General features: G+C 43.9%; 1 protein-coding gene across 1 annotated transcript in view; it reads left to right on the top strand.

Annotated features, from left to right (window-relative positions):
- Positions 1 to 1,157: 1,157 nt before the first annotated feature.
- Positions 1,158 to 18,850, top strand: part of MGAT4A (alpha-1,3-mannosyl-glycoprotein 4-beta-N-acetylglucosaminyltransferase A) — a 46,215-nt gene continuing 28,522 nt past the window's right edge. The window contains exons 1-3 of the mRNA XM_069970861.1: positions 1,158 to 1,343; positions 5,389 to 5,723; positions 18,484 to 18,651. Coding sequence (XP_069826962.1) covers positions 5,630 to 5,723; positions 18,484 to 18,651 — 262 coding nt within the window. The 5' untranslated portion in view covers positions 1,158 to 1,343; positions 5,389 to 5,629. The remainder of the gene's footprint in view (positions 1,344 to 5,388; positions 5,724 to 18,483; positions 18,652 to 18,850) is intronic.

The following is an 18,850-nucleotide window of genomic DNA, read 5'->3' as shown; positions in this document are numbered from 1 at the left end:
GTAGACACCCTATACAAGCTTACAATACTATACAGCCACTGATAAAGGAGATATTGATGCTGCCCTGTTATAATTGGGCATATGCCTCACTGATATAGGGGTCATCATTTTCATGCTGCCTGATCTGCAAGTTATTGGGGAGGTCCTCAGTGGCTTTACCCACCCTGCCAGCCTTGATTAATGAACCCACCCTCTACTATAGCAACAAGAAGAGATCTATCAATCTTGGCTGTTGAGGTTGGGAGAAGCTGCTGAGGATCACTGTGCTTCAGGCAGCATGAAATGAATGAGAGGTGCCCTCAGTGTTGGACTGGGGTATCTGGGGCCCACCAGAGGAAATGATCCTGGGGGTCCACCAATGAATAACCAGTGAGAAATGACATGTCAGTCAGTGTTAGTGCAAATTCTAAAGCTTGGGGCCCACCGGAGGATTCTCCGGTCCTCTGGTGGGCCAGTGGTTCCCTTGGATGAGGTAAGTCGTGTATACACACTGTTGCTTGGTAGTCTAATAGCTTATTATACAGCCAGCTCTTTATATACTACTGCCAATGGCCTTCTTGCTGTATACAAAAACCCTTTCTCTTTTGGATTTCCTTTGGGGTGGGGGGGGGGGGGGGGGGGGTAGGGAGCAAGTGACTGGCTGGTACAAATGGCCCACCAAGCCCATTAGTATCAGGAATTTCATGACGTTCATGGTTAATGTTTTGTTATGAGGTTTATATAAGTCTCTAGTTTCAACGTCAATTTATCCGAGTTTCCCAGGGACGGTATGGACTCCACATAAGACTTCCATCGCTGCTTGTCTAGCGAGTAAAATTGGTGATACCTTTGCAATATATGTCTGGTGCTTATTTCATATGTATTTCTACACCTCTTCTATTGTTTCTATGGACTTAGTGTGCTGTATTACCTGCCTAATAAAATATTGGTAAAGAGAAAACCCCTTTGTAATGTAAAGTCCACTACCCTCCCAGCTTCTCCTATCACATCTCTGTGAGGGTGGCACTAGCAGCCCCGGCCTGTATGATGCTCTCAGCCCTCATCCTCCCCCCGGCTGGAGCACTACCAGGGGGGCGTGGCTTTGTTGACAGGCCTTCGGGCGGCTCCACTGATGCCAGTTAGGGCTCCGCCCCCGGCTCTCCGGGATTGGACGGCGGTGATCGGTGGGCGTGGCGCGGGCGCACGGCTGTTGTCGGTGTAGGTGTAAGCGGAGGCGGCAGTGAGGGACAGATCTGGGGTGACGGGATGTACGGGGACCCAGCTAGAGTCGGACACAGCATGGAGACCGGGGTGTGGAGTACGGCGCTCAGGGGATAGACCGTCCCCGGAGGAGGAGGGAAGAGGTGAGTGGCCGCCGCACGGTGTGTGTGATGCGGGACAGAGGCTGTGCCGGAGAGCTGGCAGCCATGCAGGGCAGGGTGTAGAGCACAGAGAGGGCATGCGTGTGTACTAGTCAGGTCTGCGGGCCCCGGGCAGGAGGTGCTGGTGCTGCCCTGTGCTCCCCGGGGATGCTGAGCGGCGCTGCAGGGGTTAATGCACGCTGGGCTCCCGGCCTGTCCTCCGAGGTCACCCCGTGTCCTACAATAGTCCTGAGCGCCAGACCCTGTACACACCGTGCGACTTCTACTACAGAGAGAGATGGTGCACCACCACGGCTACTGTGCTCCACAGCCATAGAGCTTATAGTGATCCCCGCACATGTGGTCCTCATCATTTACCAGCCCCAAACTACTGGCATAGGGGGTACGGGCAGGGTGGTCATATCATAGGGGGTAAGGGCAGGGTGGTCATATCATAGGGGGTACGGGCAGGGTGGTCATATCATAGGGGGTAAGGGCAGAATGGTCATATCATAGGGGGTACGGGCAGGGTGGTCATATCATAGAGGGTAAGGGCAGGATGGCTATATCATAGAGGGTAAGGGCAGGATGGCCATATCATAGGGGGTAAGGGCAGGATGGCCATATCATAGGGGGTAAGGGCAGGGTGGTCATATCATAGGGGGTAAGGGCAGGATGGTCATATCATAGGGGGTAAGGGCAGGATGGTGATATCATAGAGGGTAAGGGCAGGATGGCCATATCATAGGGGGTAAGGCCAGGATAGCCATATCATAGGGGGTAAGGGCAGGATAGCCATATCATAGGGGGTAAGGGCAGGATGGTGATATCATAGAGGGTAAGGGCAGGATGGTGCATTCTATCATAGGGGGTAAGGGCAGGATAGCCATATCATAGGGGGTAAGGGCAGGATAGCCATATCATAGGGGGTAAGGGCAGGATAGCCATATCATAGGGGGTAAGGGCAGGACGGTCATATCATAGAGGGTAAGGGCAGGATGGTCATATCATAGAGGGTAAGGGCAGGATGGTGCATTCTATCATAGAGGGTAAGGGCAGGATAGCCATATCATAGGGGGTAAGGGCAGGATAGCCATATCATAGGGGGTAAGGGCAGGGTCATATCATAGAGGGTAAGGGCAGGATGGCCATATCATAGAGGGTAAGGGCAGGATGGCTATATCATAGGGGGTAAGGGCAGGACGGTCATATCATAGAGGGTAAGGGCAGGATGGTGCATTCTATCATAGAGGGTAAGGGCAGGATAGCCATATCATAGGGGGTAAGGGCAGGATAGCCATATCATAGGGGGTAAGGGCAGGGTCATATCATAGAGGGTAAGGGCAGGATGGCCATATCATAGAGGGTAAGGGCAGGATGGCTATATCATAGGGGGTAAGGGCAGGACGGTCATATCATAGAGGGTAAGGGCAGGATGGTGCATTCTATCATAGAGGGTAAGGGCAGGATGGTGATATCATAGGGGGTAAGGGCAGGATAGCCATATCATAGGGGGTAAGGGCAGGATGGTCATATCATAGGGGGTAAGGGCAGGATGGTGATATCATAGGGGGTTAGGGCAGGATGGTGCATTCTATCATAGAGCCTAAGGGCAGGTGGCTGTATAAGGAAACCCCATAGACCCCCTGTAAACCTACACTATATAATCCGCTCTTATAAATGTTATTAATGATTGGTTGTTATAGGGAACAAGGCCGCACCTGTGTGCAAATACCTAGGCTACGAAATCCAGCAGGGCTCCCGACTGCTATCATGCACTTTCCTGTTGTTTACCTCTTGGGTGGGATGTAGCCGATCTGCTGCCCAGAAGGTGATATGCCCTGCTGGGATGGGGAGATAAGAAATCCTGTCCAGCCATGGGCTGTAGGATAACATGCGGCCCCTGTAGCCAGAACAGGGAAATAAAAATAGTCTACATTCCATGACTGCCCTTCATGCACTTACCTAACCTTGTAGAGTAGTATTCTGCATCTATTGCAAAACTACAACTCCCATCCTGCCATCCACGTGCTGTATGATAAGATGCGGCCCCCTCCTTAGAGCAGGATTGTGCCTATAGTTAGCACCATGTTATGTAACAACCTGGATAAAACTAAGGGCTGTATATTTATTTTTTATAAATAAGTATCAATGTATATGGTTCATTGCACTGACACTTTATATGAGGAATATCCAGCATATACTATAGCAGAAGAAAGAATTTCCTTTAAGAAATCCAGCACTCTGCTTAAACACAGAGAAAGAAGCTATAACAAGAAATCAATCCGTTTAGTACTAGGCTGACAGAGTGGAGGAGTAGGGTGAAGTCATTGGAAAGCTAACCCCCCCTTGGGGACGCCGTGGTTGCACCTTGTAGATTTTGCTCCATTAACATCACGTCTTGCAGGTAGCATTAGCACTGACTTCCTTTCACAGTATGGTAAGCAGCGAGCAGTGCTTGCAATTTCCCACCATAAAGAGATGATGGATGTCATTTTCTTGTAATATTCCCGGTGATTGGCACCGCAGTTAGGCATTAAACACTTTCTTTTGCGGAGTGGCTTTAGCTGAGCACGGTGAAGACGTCTCGGGGGTTAATAATTGATGTCTTCTCGCAGTACTTTGACACCCGTGTAGGCTCAGGGCTTTTTCAGCCGCACTCTTAGCTCATCATGTCAGTCTGAAATAACATTGATGCCTGTGTCTGATGTCACAGCAGTCACCGCTAAGGACATCTCTTGCCTTCATGTATAGGGGAAGTGTACTGTGAAGACCCAATTCCCATCAATGACACACAGTATCTGACGCAACACTTTAGGCTTTTATCCTACACAGAAATAAATAAGATATCTATATATTTTTTTTGTATAGGTAATTTTGTATATTTATATATACATACATATTTTTTTGTATAGTAGGTAATAATACATTATGATGCAGTAGCGGCTTCTATCATCTGGAAGTCACTGACCTGTAGAAAGGGACTGGTACACAGTGAATGTCCCATAGCAGACAATGTCTTGTGGCATAGAAGCATTTGTTCCTGCCATAGGATGAAGAATAGGAGGCAATGTTTGCTGAACGCATTAACCTGTCATGGCATTCGTGCCGTCTTACCCACAAGCCATCAGGGCGGTCCACGATAGCTTCTGCCTGCCCTGCTGACCTTGATTAATAGATGTCTCCCTATACCCCAGCAGTAAAGGTCCCCATACACCTCAGACTTTGTATTGCCGTCAGTCTAAGATGTAAGGGGCTCTCCGAAACAACCACCGAGAGATTGTGTCATTACAGATAGGCGTTTGGCGTGATAGAAAAGCACTACTTAACCCCTTTGTTTCGGGAGAAATAAGCCCCAGCGAGAACTGTCACTGCAGCTTACTCCATCACTCCCTATGGAGAACACAGAATTACTTGGCAGTGCCGAATGTGGGGGGAGAACGGGGGCCAGACAGGAGAGATAACTGATGGCCGAACAATCATTTAGTAAAGGCGTATGGGGACTTAGATGTCGTGCATGTCGGCTGTTTATTGCCTTTCAACATGACCTATTACACCAAACGATTACAGTCCGGAACGGCCGGTAATCAGCCAAGCAGGGCCGATAATTGTTTCATGTAATAGGGCCCTAAGAGGAGAATATCACAGCTGTAGAGCTGTAGTCCTAACAGTGGCATAAAAAAAACAAATTATTCTTTTTAGCTAAGAGGAGAACGGACAGAATACAGTGCTCTCCTAGTTATGTATTGATGGGTGTATACCAGTCACCATGCTGGGGGGTTTTGGAGTGTTCTTATAATGGCTTAGTATTATGGTACGTTTACTCAGAGAGATTTATCTGACAGATCTTTGAAGCCAAAGCCAGGAACAGACTATAAACAGAGAACAGGTCATAAAGTAAAGACTGGGATTTCTCCTCTTTTCATATCCATTCCTGGCTTTGGCTTCAAAAATCTGTAAGATAACTCTCTGTTACGTGTGAACGCACCCTTATGCTCAGCCATAGCTCCAGACCTTCCTTTACTGATATATACTTTCTTGTCTTTAGATTGAAGAGAAAGAAAGTAGCCAAGATCTCCAGGTGAAGTTGGCAGGAGCTGGTCTGGAGATGTAAAAGGACGTCATTATGTTGTGTGTAAACAGCCGAGCTGAGAGTGCCCTGTGCTGCCAGCCGATGCCCTTCCATTGATGCCGACCTGACGCTGTGTAAATAAAGTCAGACCTTTTTCAGTTTTTCATCGCTGATACCTAGAGCCGACATTACAGAACCACTGTGATGGTGCAATGAAATGAGGCTCCGAAATGGAACTGTGGCCACCGCATTAGTGTTCATCACTTCTTTCCTGAGCTTGTCCTGGTACACAGCCTGGCAAAATGGGAAAGGTAAGGAGTACTATAATAATAATAATAATCTCATGTATCAATAGTCTGTAGGGTTAAAGGAGATGTCTGGTGAAAATTGTTATTAAAGTATTGTATTGCTCCCCAAAAGTTATACAAATCTCCATCATACACTTACAGGAAATGCACATAAAGTGTTTTTTTCCCTGCACTTACTACTGCATCAAGACTTCACTTCCTGGATAAAATGGTGATGTCACGACCCGACTCCCAGAGCTGTGCGGGCTGTGGCTGCTGGAGAGGATGATGGCAGGGGGATGCTCAGTGTCCCTCCAGTGCCCTGTGTCCCTCAGTGTCCCTCTGCCATCATCCTCTCCAGCAGCCACAGCCCGCACAGCTCTGGGAGTCGGGTCGTAACATCACCATTTTATCCAGGAAGTGAAGCCTTGATGCAATAGTAAGTGCAGGGAAAAAAAGCACATTTCCTGTAATAAGTGTATATTCGTGATTTGTATAACTTTAATAAAAATTTTCAATTTTTCAATTTCACACGGTTAGCAGTGTAACCATATTACACGTGAGACTTTTTTATGGTCAGGTGGCATTGGACAGATAATGAATGCCCTTTACTTTGTCACCTGAACACACACAAACTATTACACTAACATTTTAGAAAAAGACAATGTTTTCCCATCATAATATTTACGTTCTCACACATTGACATAAAATTACTATCACTTTGATCTGTGCCGTGAACACAGTGATCCAAGATACTTGTGGTATAGGCAGCTCTGGATATGCCTTCTGATAGGATATACCTTAAAGGGGTTGTCCAGAGAGCATAATGGCTTCAGTGCTTTTCTCCAATTAAGATATGGTGCCCATAGCAGACAGTCCAAGGTCCATTAACCATACACAGGATATGCTATTGCCATATATATTCCAGTACAGTAAAAAAGGCTAAGTTAGTCTAGCCAAAGTAATAATAATAATAAAAAAAAAACAATACAGACATAGGCTGGGTTCACACTACGTATATTTCAGTCAGTATTGTGGTCCTCATATTGCAACCAAAACCAGGAGTGGATTAAAAACACAGAAAGGATCTGTCCACACAATGGTGAAATTGAGTGGATGGCCGCCATATAACAGTAAATAACTGCCATTATTTCAATATAACAGCCGTTGTTCTAAAATAACAGCAAATATTTGCCATTAAATGGCGGCCATCCACTCAATTACAACATTGTGTGAACAGATCCTTTCTGTGTTTTTAATCCACTCCTGGTTTTGGTTGCAATATGAGGACCACAATACTGACTGAAATATACGTAGTGTGAACCCAGCCATATATTGTAAAGGAGTTATTCAAGGATTGGTTAAAAACAGCAACTTATAAAAGAAAATAAAAGCATATATAAAAGCAAACAATACTCACGACTTAAATACATATATATTCTTCAAAGACACGTGTCATATCAGAGAATGATGAAAGACTTAAAAAAGGTTTCAGGCTTTATAAAATTCAAGTGTCCTTATAATGTCAGAGAGACATCTTAAAAGTTTTGATTTAGAAGGTTAGAGTTGGGAGGAGAGCTCTGTAATGGAAAAGCCAGCGAGCCCAGAACTAAAGCATTTAGCCCAGCGCTTGTCCCAGCTCTAATATTCAGATCCCAACTGATCAAAAATTTTTACATATCTTTGTGACCTGTTAAAAGTTGTTAAAATTGAAAGGGACCCTTTCAAGGGGTTATCCACCTAAGCGCCAAAAAAAGAAATTCTCCCAAACCTAGCTGCTCTTACTCACCAAGCTCCTCCTGAGTATTTTGAGCCGTCTCCCATCTTTCTAGCTGCTGCCGTTCCTGAGTTACAAGTTTTCTAAAAGCCGATCTATATCCATAATAGGAAACTACATTTCCCATCATGCATCTCCCTGATTGGTCCACTTGCCCCCTTAACTTTTTTCCTGTCCTGACCGCCGTCCCCTGTTTGTTTTTTTTTGCCCCACTGATTTAGCATCACATTACACTAAAATGTATTCCATACTAGCTGATGATGTAGCAGAGCTGACATGTGCATAGTGTTGCTATGTGCTGCATAACGTGCATAATCGGGGGTGGGGGTGTAGTGTAGGTTTAGATATCTGCTTGCTGACTGTAAATGAAAACATTCTAGTTCTATCCAGGCATCCCAGAAAATCAATAACACTTACACTATACAGAGCTGTGGCACAAAGACAGGTACATATGCCTGCATTCACTGACAGCAAGCAGCGATAGAACTATACGTTTTTTATATCACAGAAACCTAGGCTCAAGGACACAAGGAGATGATACAGATAATATCTCCTGGAATCTGGGTTACCAAGTGAATAGACAGCTAACCCAACCCACAGAGAGGAGATCACATGTCCTGTGTCTACAAAGGGAGGGGGGGAGACAGAAGATAATTTTCGACTTCCAGAGCTGGTAAGTATGAGGGGAAAAAAACAGGGAAAGGGTGCAGGATAAGTTATATATGTATATTAGACATGGGGTGGTATCGGGAAGCGGGATAGTTTTGAGTATTATTTGGATAACCCCTTTAAAAGTGACATTCCCATTTTAACTAACATAATCTTGTTAATGAGAAGTCCGGCCATTTACATCTGTCTGACAGGCAGCAGGGGAGAACATAACAATCAAGCAAGCTTACCTCTCTCCCCGTTCTGATGGCATCCTGCCCCAGTCACTGACTCACTGTGTGGGCTGTCCATCAAGCGGGCCGTGACGTCGGCTGTGCAGGAGATCCCAGATCACTGGAGAAGCAGAAGGAGAGTTTGTTAGGTCCCCCCTCCAAACTTGCTTCCTTCTTCTCCTAACCTTGCTGCTCCTGCTGCTCTTTCCCTCTTATTGTTGGCAGCTCGTTGTCTAGATCAGTGCTTCTCAAACTGTGAGGTGGGCCTCACCAGTGAGGCGTCCCCTAGTTGCTGGTGAGGCCCAGCTGAGGAGGCAGTTCTCACAAAAGTGACCATAAGCTGCAAAGTCCTTTCCCTGACTCCAACAATCTCTGCTTTAGGAACATTTTTGACTCATTTTGTACTTATTTTATGCTATACAGAGATAAGGAGACAAATGGAGGGTAGACTGAGCAATAGTTTTTATATTTGCATGGACTTCCATCACAAATGATGAGGCCTCAGCTACCCCTTGGTCAGTCTGTGAGGCCCAGGCATCATTTTGTCTGTTGGGTGAGGCTCCAGTAGAAATAGTTTGAGAAGTACTGGTCTAGATCATGGGTCTCCAAACTGCGGCCCTCCAGCTGTTGCAAAACTATAATTCCCATCATGCCTGGACAGCCAAATCCAAAGCTTTAGCAGTCCAGGCATGATGGCAAATGTAGTTTCACAACAGCTGGAGGGCTGCAGTTTGGAGACCCATGGTCTAGATTACCGACCACCACTCTGCTCTAAAAGCAGCAATCTGTCTGCAATATACATATTTATATACATCCTATATACACTATGAGGGACTGGCATACTCGTTATGGCAGTCGTAGATAAAGCCCCGCCCCCTTTTGTCCGGACAGATTTATTAAGAGGCACACGCCTCTTAGTAAAGCCAGGCATTGCGCAAAAATCTACACCTGCTTTGCATCATACAGACGATGTTGTCATAGTGTTTTTGGTTTCATATGCTATAAATATTATAGGGCTGAGCTGTAAATGGTTTCTATGGGAAACAAAGACAGTTTCCTTCTCCTTCTTGGGTTTTCTATGTCTCCCCAGCGTCTTTTGACTTTCAGTTCCTGTTCTGTTGCATCCTGTAATATGGTTACTCTATTTCTGTAATGTTAATAAACTAAAGGTTATTCCAGGTTATGTGTCTGCACTGTAAAGCAGCATGTCTTATTGCAGTTCTATCTAGCATGTTACAGACTTGCCAATAGCAGTTACCACCGGGATTTTCGGCACGCTGTGGAATGTATGTATAGGAATTTTTCTCTATTGCTGGACTGTTTCCTGAGTGGCAATAGATGTGATGCTATAGGCATCACCAGGCCGCAACCAGAGCACATGTAGTAAGCAGCGCACACTGCTGATGTCCTGTGCTATGCCTCACTCCAGTTATTGTGTGCTACATCTCTATATAGATCGCAGGGAGGGAAGGGCACATGCCCTAGGGCAGTATTTCCCAACCTTTTTCACCTCAGGGCACCCCTTGGAATTTTTTTTTTCCCTCGGGACACCCCTACCAAATGACATTCTCCCCTTCTTTGCCCCCATAGTAATTATTCTCTCTGCTGCCCCATGATACCCACCGACTGCAGTTAACCCCCTCTGCCCCTGGCTATGATGACACGGGTCAGCTCCAATGCAAGAGAATGGTTTTTCTGCAACCTTATTTCATATAAAAATAATTTTGTGATGTAAGGGTACAAACACACACAGCAGATACGCAGCTGATTTGATACTGTGTTCAGTTATTTAGATCTAATCTGCTGCATATCTGCAGCGTATCGCAGCAGTAAATACGCATCGTATATGCCGTGTGTGTTTGTACCCTAAGGGTACCTTCACACGTACCGGATTCGCAGCTGAGAGTTTGAAGCGAAATCTGCTGCGAATCCATGTAGTGTGAAGGTCTATGGGGTTACATATCCGCAGCGGAATTTTTATTCTGCTGCTGATATGTAACCAGGCCCATGTCTCTCCCCCCCCACGCTAGACCTGGAAGTGTGATGCATTATACATACCACATTTGTGTCGACCCCTGTCCTCCATCTTGTGACAGTGACGTCATCTTCGGGAGGCCGCTCCAGCTATCCCTCATGCCGGCCCCCCTCTGGCATTTCATCAGCTGCTCAGCCGCGATTGGCTAAGCATAACTGTGCTCATAACTGAGCAGCTGATGACACGGCAGAGGGGGGCCGGCATGAGGGACGGCTGGAGCGGTCCGGCCGGCCTCCCGAAGATGACGTCATTGTCACAAGATGGCGGACGGGGGCGACACGAATGCTGTAAGTATAATGCACCACGTGGGGGGGGGGGGACACGGGGAAGGGGGCCAGTCACATACATAACACACATTACAAATGTGTGTTATTTTGTGAATTAAAGTTTAGCGCCGCACTACCCCTTTAAGTGTATTACAGATTAGGTAAGATCACATAATATATACAAACATATTCACAACATGAGATTTAGATGACAGCAGTGTTGGCATTCAGTGAAGATTTCGCTTGGCATTTCCTTAGAAGTTCTGTGGGATAATTACGTTCACTGTTCATCCATTGTGTTCTGCTTTTGAATCTACAAGTATCCATTTTGCTTGATTTATTGTGCTGTCCTATTCCTGCAGACATCATAAGGTTTGGGACATGAGGAGCCCCATAGGATTGGTCATGCTTCCCATTACATAATAGAATCTATTTAGTCATTGAGAGCCAGAGAGTATTTTAAAAAAAACATTTTACCCCTAGGTATACTTAGTTATTGCATATATGTTACAATGAATACTGTTCATTAGAGATGAGCAAATAGTATTCGATCGAATACTGCAGTATTCAAAAGATTGGAGTTCGATTGAATATGTGATCGAATATTCGAATCTAAATTAACTTTACTAAAACAGCTAAACAATTTTTTAGCTGTTTTAATAAAGTTTACTGCTCCCTGGGAAAGCAGGGAAGCAATATTACAGGGATCGCTATTACTGGAGTTAGCGGTCCCCAGCTATGATGACGATTCGTGTAATAGTTAATATTTAATTAATAAAGAAAATTTTTGTTCTAAAAAAGTTATTTTTGTTGTTCAATAGCTTAACCCTTAGAGGACCGGGCCAATTTAAATTTTTGCATTTTCGTTTTTTCCTCCGTGTTTAAAAGGCCATAGCAGTTACATTTTTCCACCTAGAAACCCACATAAGCCCTTATTTTTTGCGTCACTAATTGTACTTTGCAATAACAGGCTGAATTTTTGCATAAACTACACTGTGAAACCAGAAAAAAAGTGTGGTGAAATTGAAAAAAAAAACGCATTTCTTTTATTTGGGGGGTTTGTGTTTTTACGCTGTTCGCCCTGGGGTAAAACTGACTTGTTATATATGTTTCTCAAGTCGTTACGATTACAAAGATATATAACATGTATAACTTTTATTGTATCTGATGGCCGGTAAAAAATTCAAACCATTGTTAACAAATATATGTCACTTAAAATCGCTCCATTCCCAGGCTTATAGCGCTTTTATCCTTTGGTCTATGGGGCTGTGTGAGGTATCTTTTTTTGCGCCATGATGTGTTCTTTCTATCGGTACCTTGATTGCGCATATACAACTTTTTGATCGCTTTTTATTACAATTTTTCTGGATTTGATGCGACCAAAAATGCGCAATTTTGCACTTTGGGATTTTTTAGCGCTTACGCCATTTACCGTGCGAGATCAGGAATGTGATTCATTAATAGTTCGGGCGATTACAGACGCGGCGATAGCAAACATGTTTATTTATTCGTTTATTTTTATTTATAACATGGGAAAAGGGGGGTGATTCTGACTTTTATTAGGGGAGGGGGCTTTTTACTTATAACATCACTTTTATTTTTACTTTTACACATATACTAGAAGCCCCCCTGGGGGACTTCTAGTATATGCACTCAGATCTCTCATTGAGATCTTTGCTGTATAGATATACAACAAAGATCAATGAGATCGGCACTCGTTTGCTTTTCGGCAGCCGAAAAGAACGAGTGCCGAGTCGGGGGACGGCGCCATCTTGGAGCGGTCCCCGGCCGGCATCAGGTACAGAGATCGCGCCTCCGGTATAACGTCCCGGAGGAGCGATCTCCCCACTATACCACCACCGATCATCTGCAGCCGGTAATCGGAGGCAGCTGTCATCTTTGACAGCTGCCTCTGATTACCTAATTAGTGGGCACTGTGTGATCGCTACATGCGGTACCCTGGATCGCGGCGGTTCAGAGCGCGGCCCCGCTCTGAACGCGGGTAGGCGGCCCTGGACGTACGGGTACATCCAGGGTCGCCTATGGGTTAATTAAAACGAATACATACTTTTGCAATTAAATATACTGTAAATAAATATGTATTTTTTTTTTATTAACAGTATATTTAACTGCAAAAGCATGAATTTGTTTTAATTAAGCTATTGAACAATGAAATAACTTTTTTAGAACGGAATTTTTTTTTATTAACTAAATATATTAACTATTACAGGAATCTTCATTATTGCCGGGGATCGCTAACCCCGGTAATACCGTGCCCTGTAATACTGCTTCCCTGCTTTCCCAGATGCATTCCAGAGGTGTTTGCATCACTTTCTAAAGATGTCTTGGACTTGGTGACCTCCAATTCGTCGAATCTTGATTTCCAGGTCCCAAGGATTTTTCTCCCATAGACTATAATGGGATTCGATATTCGATCGAATAGTCGAATATCGGGAGCTATTCGAATCAAATCGAATATTTCACTATTCGCTCATCTCTACTGTTCATATAATAGTGTACCATTAGACTAGGGGTAAATCTGGATGTGCACAGTCAAACAGATTATGTCTCTAATCGCTGATGTTCTTCTCTGCTACAACAATGGTATTAAAGCCAGAAATTCAGGTGTGACTGCAGGTGACCCACTTTGAAACAAGGGCCTACAGAGCTGAGATATGAGGAGTAGTTTAGTGGGGTTCTGTTCTGGCTTTTTCCAATTTTAAAGCAAACAACATAAATTTCACGCCCCCCCAAAAAAATGCCTGCAAAAAATAATGGACACAGGAAAAAAATGCAGTTTGACTGAATGATAAATTTTGCCTATTGTGTCTACACAGCCTTAGGCTATGTTCAGACTACGTAAAAGTACGGCCGTTGTTGCCATCGGCAACAACAGTCTTACTTTGTACAGAGTGGAACACTGCCCACTTAGTATACGCTCCGGCTGGGATCCCATGCGGCGCCGCAAAGAACTGACATGTCAGTTTTTTGCGGCCGCAATTCATGGAATTGCGGCCGCAGAAAGACCTGTCAGTTCACACAATGAAGCGAGCTACTCCGGCCGCTTACTTCATTGTGTGCTATGAGAGTTCTGATGCGGGCATGCGCTGATGCCCCGCATCAGAACACTGCGGCCGGAAAGATCATCCGGCCGGTACTGCAGTATCGGCCGTGATGCTCTTTGCAGAGACTGGCCGTTCCATGACCCGTTACGCCATGTGAACATAGCCTTAAAATGTATGGCAAAAATAAAGCCACACTGTGCACATCACCTGAAAAGTAACTCATTGAAGGTTTGATCCAGTATTCTAGGAACAACAGATTTAAATTTTTATATGTTGCTGGGGGCTGGTAAAAATATTAAATAAATAATACTCGCCTACCCAGCTCCTGTTCCAATGGTTTTTGGGCTCCTGCTGGTCTCCGCTTGTTGCTATTTCTGGGCAGGTCCATGTCGCCTTGGACATAGCAAAGAGCAGTGGGAAACCAGAGGCTGCTGGACTGGGAGTTCTGGGGGACCAGGGTAAGTGAGTACCCATTTAAAATGTGTCTTCCTTATATGTGTCTTTAAATGTACTTGCTGATTTTGTTTTGTTGGTCTGTGGAATTAAATGTTTGTACATTATAAGTTTATTCACTGTAGTTTTTACTTTTTTACACAAGTTTGAGTATTTTTCCATTTGTACTATTACAGACCACATACAACACCAATGCTTGTCTGTTATTGCATAACATTAGTTTCTCTATGAACTTTCTATGTCCCATTGCCTAAATGTAACGTTTCTCTGTTCACATGGCTCGTAGTATAAACTATTTTAGGCAGGTTTTGGTCCCCTCCCTGTTGCACATATGGGAGGGAGTAGAAAGCTCTCCTTTATTCTTGGCTGGTGGCTACAGTGCCCAGCTGTGAGATGTGTGTGATACTGTGTGGGGCAGCCGACTGCAATCTACTGTACACAAGAGTTGCACATTTTCAGAGTGGAAATGCAAACATTGCAGAACGTGAAATGAATCAACCTATTGACGTGCACTGAATAAAGAGCTCCTTTCAGCCCTATGTTTTTATAGAAAAACTCTAGCACTTAACAAAAATGATATGTTCCACAGGCAAAGGCTTCATTTCTGGAAGCTTTCTGCTTCGGCTTTTGAAAGGGCAGAAAAGCAAACATCACATCACATGGTTATTTCCTGGAAAATGGGTGTTGTGACTTTATTAATGGTGGGCTATAAGCTGAAGCAGGAGTAGCGCTGGTGGGCGCCAATCTGCCAATATGGCACGCCTGGCACCAGCTTTGGCGGACTTGTGATTTCATATAATATATAAATCCTGTTTTGTTATAAGACATGCATGGACCTAAAGTATATGAAATATTTGTCGCCGTCAATAGAAATTCCATAATGTAGGCAATGTCATTTTATATTTTTAGACACAGAGGCCTTTTCTTTGATAAGCTGTGTGAGCTATCCTGTACTATTGACTCATGGTACATTGTGTACAGTAGGAGGTATAGGTTGCTATAGGCTGCACCCTTGCCTTTTGTCTTCTAGTATTTATAAGTAAAGTTGTCAATCTTGCATTCAGCTTTCCTCCAATGAGTCTCCAATATGTTCTTACTGCTGACCAGCAAAGCTGTTTTTATTGGCTATCCTGCAGAATAGCACAGGGCTGCCGTCTAGACACAGATCTGTCTAGCGCAGAGCGAGCAGCACATTCCTTGCCCACTTGAATATCATGGTTTTCTCTTGCTCTTTTCTTCATTATTCCGCATATAGTGGGTACTGCATCATGTCGCTAGAATCATGTCACATCCTTCCCAAGAACTTCTACCTCTCCTATTTCTTTATTTGCTGTTTGGAGGAGAGAATAATACATTAGTCAACCTTAACACACATACCTAATGTACATGATCCGCCCTATTCGGGCGATAATCGTCCTGTGTAAATGAACAATGTCGGCTGATCGTTGCTGTCGTTTGTCTTACAACATGTTGAAAGACAAACAACTAATATAGCAATGATCTGCTGCCGTCGCTTCGAGGAATACGATCAGCTGCAGCAGACCGCTACTATCTGCTATGGGATGCCCAGACGATCTACCGATCACCCAGACAACTAAACTGCCCGCCCCCCGTGATGGCAGCAAGCGAGAGCTGACAGGGCTCTATGTCACCCCGTGTAATAGGGGCTTTAGTGGAACACTTGCCCTAAAAATAATGACTCTGAACAACTGACCCCATTAACATTCTAAACACTATACAGATTTCTAGCTGTGTTTTATCTAATAGCGTACCTTTAGCAAAAAAATGTTTAAAAGAAATCATCAAAGGTCGTGATGGCAGGCAGTTTCACCATATACTCACTTTTTTTTTTTTTTTACGTTTTCAATGTTTAAATCAGTGTTATACATACGACCAAATTCTGTTAAAGAAAAAAAACAAAAAAACAGACCAAACAGGGGTAGTCCCAGTCCTGAGCTCACGCAAGCAAAGACACCTGTTCATCATGCAGGTTGTATCAACTGAGGACAATTAACTTGGGCTAATTATATTATAAATTTTTGCAAATTATTTTATGAGCTCTGTAGCTTACCAGGACACAATGCTCTTTGTTATGCAACAATTCAGTCTGTATAATGTCACTGTGTGGTTACAGAGTTTTGGTGCTGTGTGACAGGAGAGCTGACCATACAATGCGAGCACACCCAGGATCCTCTGCTTCTGAAAGTGGATGCACAACACCTGTATACATGCACAGTGAAGGAAAACACCTAGTGGCTATTTGTATAACATTGATTTAAACATAAAAAATAGAGAGTACTGCATATTGCAAAACTGCTTGCAATCACAATCCCTGTTGATTTCTTGAAGTTTGTTTCCCATGACAGTGCCCCTTTAATGTACCAAGATTCCCCAGGAGAGAAATTGGGGGTTGGTGTCAAGCAGACAAGCCTCTAGTATATATGGGATTGTGTTTTTCTCATATATTGGCAGCTCTGCACTTGAACGCAGCACTTGTAAGTGTATTGAAGTTGCCCTATATTGGGAATTTCTGTAAAACTTTGACTCTTCGTGCGTACGGAAAATTCTCCGGAAAACACACAAATATTTTCAGTTTTAGCAATCTAGTGATTTTTCTCCCCTCCTACTCACAACCAATGAAACATGTGCTTTAGTTCCTTTTTCCTTGTTGTTCTTGATATCTGTTTCTCCAGCTCGTCTTGTTTGATGCATACAGACAGCCGCCTCTATTCCCACCGGAGAGAGCTGCTACAATTCTAATTAATACGGGTCTGCAGGCGGCTTTATTCACTAAGCTGGAAAGTCGCTGATCACAGAATTCTAGACGAAAATCGTCCACTTTGTTCTGCTTACAGTGTATATTTATAAACCTGAAAGACAAAAAAGAGGAATGCTGGCAAATAATGGGAATTTCACATGGGATGCTCCATTAACCATGTAGTCACTGGATCTGAAGCTCCAAGTAGGCAAGGAGAGACATGGTGGAATGGCATTGTGAGCCTCATTTCTTGCTAGTGTGCCTCCTTTTTTTTTTTATCCATGCCCAGCACAGTGGAATATGTCAGCATTATTACGAGAAGCAGTATATGCATTTATATACTGTAAAAAAAATCATTGTGAAAATTATGTTTCCTAATTGTAGTGAGACATTTAATGCATTTTTTTTGGGATTGGTATTGGAGGTCATTAAGTGGTTAAAGGCTGACTTTAAATAGAAGTGATACTTGCCTGCCTAATTCCGTGCCACTGCTGTTCCTGTTGTGGCCGACTACCGCTGATCAGTGCTTCCTGCGCCATGTTTTGATGCACAGGAAATACCCACTAATGGTGCGTTCACACCTACAGGATCTGCAGCTGATTTTCTGCAGCAGATTTCATTTAAATAACTGAACACAGCATCAAATCTGCTGCAGATCTGCTGCAGATCCTGTAGGTGTGAACGCACCCTAAGGGTGCGTTTACACGTACAGGATCTGCAGCAGATTTGATGGCGCAGATTTGAAGTTGCAGATTCAATGCAAAGTAACTCTGGGCCATCAAATCTGCTGCAGATTCAAATCTGCGCCATCAAATCTGCTGACGATCTGCTTTAGGGTGTGTTCACATGTACAGGATCCGCAGCGGATTTGATGGCGCCGATTTGAATCTGCAGCATATTTGATGGCCCAGATTACATTCAAAGCAAATCTGCAACTTCAAATCCGCTGCAGATCTACTGCGGATCCTGTAAGTGAGTGTTAGTCAGTATGTGGCTGAGGTGGTTTTTACTGTGTTGAGACACCATAAAGTCAAGATCAACAGGATGGGTCACAATTGGATAGGCGTAGCAGAGGATCAGGTAGGTAAGCGTCGCTTATTTTTTATTTTATGGAGAGAGGTATCCACATGATTTTCATTATTATCTATTGAGAACACAAAAAAGTACAATAACTACTGTTTCTTAAAATTTCTGAAATTCTAAATTGTAGTGATTTTAATTTTTTTTTTTTTTTTAAAGGAAAAAAATAAAACTTTCTTGACTAGCCAATTTCATATGGTCAGTGGAAAAACTGTGTTTTTTTGTTTTGCTTTAGCCTATCACTAACTATATAGCAAATCTGAAGTAAGGAATATGTAGTACAAGTATCCCAATGGGGGAACAGTTTTTTTTTTTTTTGTATGTGTTCCAAATTTTGTTGGTCATATTTTTGTGACCAGTGTTTGTAGTGTAACCTGGTGATGGGGATTATTCTCTATAGTGATAATGAAGTAGGAAAGCCACTAATGTAACTAATTGGAACCCATTGGTATTATTTGTATTTCTGCAGAGAAATTGATTGCTTATCAGCGTGAATTTCATGCTTTGAAGGAACGCCTACGTATTGCCGAACATAGAACTCTCCAGCGCTCATCGGAGCTCCATGCTATTCTGGAACAATTTCGGAAGGCAGTGTCAGAGGCAAATGGGAGCAGAGACGCATTAAGTCATTTTTCAGGTAAACAGGCCCGACTTTAACTATTCAGAAGGTATCTTACCAAGGGGGTATCCCCATCTCCTAAAGTAATTGCATATCACTAGGGTATGCCACCATGAATGGTGAGGGGCCAGTTGATCATGAGAATGAAGGAGATGCAGTGCTTGTGTACTGCTGCATCCTCCTCTAATTTTCCTGCACAGCAGCGCTCCTATATGTA

This window comes from Dendropsophus ebraccatus, chromosome 5 (assembly GCF_027789765.1).
Source record: "Dendropsophus ebraccatus isolate aDenEbr1 chromosome 5, aDenEbr1.pat, whole genome shotgun sequence".
In the NCBI taxonomy this organism is placed as follows: Eukaryota; Metazoa; Chordata; class Amphibia; order Anura; family Hylidae; genus Dendropsophus; species Dendropsophus ebraccatus.
This window is presented reverse-complemented; position numbering and strand designations above follow the sequence as displayed.